Here is a 5,886-nt window from a genome sequence, read left to right as displayed (position 1 = left end):
ACACACACACACACACACACACAAAACACACACACACCACACACACCAAAGCTCTGCTCTCTGCTCTTCTCTCTCTCATCACACACACGCACAGCTCTCTCTTATTTCTCTCCTCTCTTCTCTGCTCTCTCTCTCTCTCTCTCTCTCTCTCTCTCTCCCGCTTCTCTCTCTCCTCACCACACACACACACAGTGGCGTAGGCCAGCAATTGGAAACAGGGGGCGCAAGGCGAGGGAGCGAAGCGACGCGAGGGGGTAGGGTGTGGGAGGGGTATCCGCCCCTCCCCGGTAGGGAGATTTTTGAAAATTCGTGCATGAAAATGGGCATTTTCTGGCACACTAAAATTCAGCTATTAGGGGTAACTTATATGAGAAGGTGGCATATGCTAATCCCTTATAAACCCCGCTCGCCTCGGCTTTTTATTTTCGGCATCCGCTCCGATCAAACGTGGACGATGGCCCTGCTTTGTGGCAGGCGCGGAAGGCTCTGAGGTTACATCACGACACGTTGGTGGACGCTTAGCTAGACAGTGAAACAAATGCGGTGTAGCGAACCGAGTTGTTTTTCAGGAGGGGAAGAAAAGAGTGTAAGGCGAGCAAAGAGCAGCGAAGTGTAAGCAAATTTTCTCAACGGGGAGGGTGTTCCACAGTAGGGTAATTTTTGAAAGATATGTTGCATCAAATGGCATTTTTGGCGCAATTTCATTTTTCATTATTAGGTTAGGGTTTTAATAAGTGGTATAGACGCAATCCATTAAGGCCCTTCTGCTCTAATTTTTGTAGGCTCATCCCGATCAAGAGGGGGCATGGCCTTTTGTGCGCCGCCCCGCTTAGGCTACGGGGCCTATGTCGGCTGACATTCAAGCACTGACGGAATATTGGAATTAGATTGATTGTGTGTTGTTAGGGCAGTACATGCAATGTTGATTTATCGGTATAAATCTGTTTTCAAGTTCCTCATATAAAAGTTAAAAGTTAAATTTTATTTTTTGAAAAAGTAGAGGCATATTGAAGTAAAAATGCGAAATAAAGATGCTACGGAAAAACAGGCTAGATGTGTTGGAACTGCACTGAATAAACATGCAATTTATTTAAATAGCAAAGATTTACATCGTTTAGAATACAAATAGCGTTAAAGATGCACATTTAAACATTTTGTCGTTATAAAAAATGTTTTTTGGCTTTCCTCTGATGAAAACAAAAACCATATTGAAATTTGATTTGCAAATAAAACAAAGGTAGGTCTGCCAAAATAGGCCGTCTATTTAAAATAAAAAAGAAATTTACCCATGAAAGAATTGTTTTTGGCCTCCGCGCTGATAGAGAACACGTTAACTTACAAATAGTGGTTGAAATGCGGATTTGAAATAAAAACGAGGTGGATGCCAAAATGGCACGTCCTATAAGTTCGAAATATATCAAAGTTATTCCAGCAAAGCCTTTGCCATTTCTTTTTTTCTGTCAATAGACGTTCAGACCATAACATTCAATGCAAGCCCAACTTGCAACAACACAAATCTGAGCAAGAAGAAATTATCTCGCTTCTTTTAGTCATGTTTTTGTCTGGGCTTGCAGAATCTCAACATCCAAGTCCAAGTCTTGCTCGTCGATTTTGAGGATTTCGTTTTGACATTAAATGTCATTCACTAACTCCTGTCAAGCGAAAAGGAGAAGAGAGGGGCAGAGAATCGTGGCTGGGGTCATTGTAGAAGCGTAAGTAGACTTGACATGCTCATTTTAGAGAATGTTCGTTCAGCAGATGCAGAAGTAACAGGAATTGTGGCGCAGTCCTGTGAAGACGCGTGAAAGGCAAGCGTTTTTTTGTGCCAAATCAAGCAAGGGGGCCAATGGCGCCGCCTTGTGCTCGCCCTTAGGCTAGGCCAGTGCAATGTCTGATTGGTATACAGTACATTGTATAAACGCAATCGTGTGCCCGATGTGTAAGATTGTGTAACACTGTATAAGATCGTGATAACATTGTATAACATATGACGTGGATAACATGTATAAAGCAATCAATGGTATTCTCTTGTATATAGGACCAAGTACACAGCCGAGTACACAACTTCTAGAGAGGAAAACACGACTCGAGGAAGGATTAATGCAACGGTAAAATCCAACCATAATCATTGCTCGGCACCGCGTCTCTAAATGCGCAACTCACTAGATCCCTGCATCCGCATGCCCCCAATACATCGCTTCTCTTCCTCCCTGTTCTCCTCTGCCGTTGCGCCGCCAACCAAGAAACAGCAAGAACAAACAAACAAGCACAACAACACAATCAACTGACGATGACCGACGATAGGCACCTCGCCGCCCTGCCGCAAAGAAATAGCAGACAGAACTCACAGATGATTGTAAGATAACCCAACTCTGGCGGGTCAGGCAAGGAAAGCTAACAGACTCTCTGTGGCATAACAAAGCCGAGGTTCCGCACGCACGGAGGCCAAAGAGCTCGTGCACAGTCAGGCAGAGTCAGGATGGTCGTGTTGCCACGAGAGCATTGTTTGTCAGGATCGTGCAGGCCGAGCTCCTTAATGTGCACGCGCGCATGCGTGTTACAATACACGCGGGCGTGTAGCCTGCGGGCTCGTACAATTAGGTGCACGTGAGTGTATTCTGCCGTGCACAGATGCACATGACCCGCATGCGTGCATGTGATGTGCGAGCATAGCGTGTGTAACGTGCGCGCACGTGTGTATGTGCACGCACGCGTGTATGGTGCACGCACGCGCTGTACGTGCACGCAGCGCGTGTACGTGCACGCATGGCGTGATAGCGTGCCAGGCTAGCGCGTGTATGCGCACGCAACGCGTGTATACGCAGCGCGTGTAGGCGTGCACGCATATGCGTGTACGTCCACGACACGCGTGTAGCCTGGCACGGCACGCGTGTACGTGCACGCACGCGTGTACGCTGCAGCACGAGCTAAAGTTATCCCGCTTCAGAAGCGGGCTAAAGTCGTTCGCAGTATGAAAGCGGCATTAGATACAGAAATAATGTTTTTTTGAATTTTTCAACTGAGAATATAGGTAAAATGTGTTTTTTTGCAAGTGGAAAAAAACCCTGACTCTGTCTGTTTAATCTGCCGGAATGCATGCTTATCCCAGTTGTGTATCAGATTACAAAGTTGTAGCCACATGGTGACTATTTCTGTCACCATGCATGAGCAGCTAACATGCATGGCCTGTACCTTCAACCATGCGTGTATTAGTGGGTTCCCTGTAACGTGTACATGCATCTATTTGTCACTTCTATTACATGTGCAATAGCTGGCGTGTACTGCTGTTTTCGAAAATTTTACATTCAAGAAAGCCATTGCCTGCTCAGCATACCATCAAACGTAAAAATGTATGCGTATATAGTGTTGAATCGCCAAAAAACCTCTGCATTCATAAACATTTACGTAAGCACATATTTGCTACAGGCTCACATTCTATTTACAACTGTAGTTGATTTGATCAAGTCAAGTATCATCGGATCTAGCTATAAATATAATGCGTAGCTGGTGGGCCTATACCATACTGTCTGTATGTGTGATTGGGGGAAGGGGGGTGGGGTACGTAACACGAATTTCTTTGAGTGATCTGTGGAAGTAGCTGAGTAACATCTGGTACAATTGAGAAGTTTGCCTGAAGTTGGTACGGAAATGGTGTTCTGTGATTCATTCTGAGCGTGAAAACTTAAGTTCCGTGGTTGACCTCAAATTTAAACCGGAGTGCCCTCCCTCAGTTTTTTGTAGGCCGATGCCCTCCCAAGCCTCCCTCATTATATCCACTGTATCGAACATAAAGCTGGTCTGCCACACATTCTGTATCAAGCTATTCTGTCTGATTTTCCTCTAGCTAGGGTTGATTAAATTCACTAAAGGTAAGTGTTGCCCTTGGCTTAATAAAAAATGTTTGGTGCAAGTTTACCACTGCAAGTTTAACAGACACCAAAGCAAAAGCAACCATCTTTTTCGAAGGAAGGGCGTAGAGGGATCAGGGATCTCACTTTTCATCAACACATTTAATGTACGACAGCGATGGATACATGCTTAACAACAGGAGTGAGAACAGATCTGTGACTATGCCTTACTCCTGTAAGCATGGAAATCATGGTAAGCAGGGCCGTAGTGGCCGCCACGGCAGCACGGCACTGCCGTGGCACTATTTTGAAGAAAAAAAAATTCTGCAGGGAACCAAGGAGCAACATATAACAAGGAGATGAAACCCCGGGGGTACCCCCCCTATGCACACACACACTCGGCAATCGTAACCTAGCGGCTCCTCCTCGTCCGGAACCGGTCGCGTAGCCACGGTCACGTATATTGTGGTATCGAGCGATTGTTGTGCGCGCATCCCGTCGCAGACGCTGCGTCTGGAAGGGACGTCACGATCATGCGCACTTAGCAACGACGCAGTTAGATGGTATCTAACGTCTTTTCGTTATGCACTCATATGACGGAGAACGCTCCTATTCCCTGTCTACAAACCACATCGGGTACGGGCGGTACTATTAGTAAACATGGCGACGAAAAGGATGTTAGTATTTTCGTGGCAGGCTTGGTTGGTGTTATTTATATTGCTATGCTACCTTCACGGTAAGTTGTTCTTATTTATTCGAAGGTATATACTGTTAGCTGTCTTGACGGCATGGCTACGTTACTCAATTTGGTTCAGTTTTGCGGTTAAGCGGGCAGAATATATTCATAATATTGTGTCATATGTGATGTGCAGTTATGTGCTTCTGTCAGTGTCTGTTTGAAGTGTTTCATTAGATGTACACATTAGCTGCAACTGAGTCAGTGAGTGATTCACAGTGCTGTAGCCTAGTGCATTACTCGAGTGGGTGTTATCCGGATGTTCTTATACAATTAGTGCGATGCGAATGATGCCAGGCAGTACAGCTAACCAGAAAATAATTATAACTTTGTCATAATCATGTATGGTTTTCTGCGTAGTTAGGCTCATAGTTATAGCATAGGGTCTATGTCCCCCAGGGTACTATCGGAGGGTACCCTGGGTACGGTTCGATATATCGGAACGTACCCTGGTAACTATCTGATAGTGATATGGTTAGGGTTAGGGAGTAGGCGTAGGCGACTCCCTAGACTCGTTAGTGGAGTAGGCGAGACCTGTACGGTCCGGCATATTAGATAGTACCAGGGTACCCTCTGATATAAACCGACCAGGCTCTCCGACTGTTACACGGCGCCGGAACCGGTCGCGTAGCCACGGTCTATAAATATTTTGAGTCTGATACAATTAACAATGAGTGTATAATGTACTACTTCTATGACACATTAACGGTACAGCTCGCAGTCGCATCATAGAGTATTTAAAAAAATCTTTTATTTAGGTGTAAATTAATTATCAATGCATACATCGCACAGAATTGAAATATGCAGACACATAATTACCAAGGGCAAGGATATCGATATGTACACAAAATGTATGGCAATCACTTTCACATTATGATTTGCATCGCACATCTATATAAACACTAAAACAGAAGCAGCAATGTAGCATAATTTAAATGATGCAATGACAAAAGTGTTCCTCATACAGTTTGTCTCTATTGTATATACTTTCCACAACAACATGAACACTTCTTCACAGGGACTGCAGTTTATTAATAAGAGTATGCATGAATGCCCTCCTAGTATAAGCAGCTGAAACATTTGGCTGATTTGTTTATGCCGCTTTCACACTGGGGTTTATTCCGCTTCAGGTCCGGACCTGAAGCGGGATAAACCCCAGTATGAAAGGTCGAAACACCCTTAGCCCGAGCTAAAGTTATCCCGCTCTAGGGGGTGGTTCATGTCCGCTTCAGACCCGAGCTAACGTCAGTATGAAAGGTATCTCGACTTTAGCCCGCTCTAAATTCCCCCCCCCCACAAACC

General features: G+C 45.0%; 1 protein-coding gene across 3 annotated transcripts in view; it reads left to right on the top strand.

Annotated features, from left to right (window-relative positions):
* Positions 1–4,334: 4,334 nt before the first annotated feature.
* Positions 4,335–5,886, top strand: part of LOC106807501 (proline-rich protein HaeIII subfamily 1-like) — an 8,775-nt gene continuing 7,223 nt past the window's right edge. For 2 of the 3 annotated variants that reach the window (XM_014809842.1, XM_014809840.1), the window contains exon 1: positions 4,491–4,584. In XM_014809842.1, coding sequence (XP_014665328.1) covers positions 4,509–4,584 — 76 coding nt within the window. In that variant the 5' untranslated portion in view covers positions 4,491–4,508. The other variant, XM_014809841.1, reaches the window with a different exon arrangement.

This window comes from Priapulus caudatus, unplaced genomic scaffold, assembly GCF_000485595.1.
Source record: "Priapulus caudatus unplaced genomic scaffold, Priapulus_caudatus-5.0.1 Scaffold218, whole genome shotgun sequence".
Classification (NCBI taxonomy): Eukaryota; Metazoa; Priapulida; class Priapulimorpha; order Priapulimorphida; family Priapulidae; genus Priapulus; species Priapulus caudatus.
Note: the sequence above shows the minus strand (reverse complement) of the source record. Positions and strands in the feature narration are given on the sequence as shown.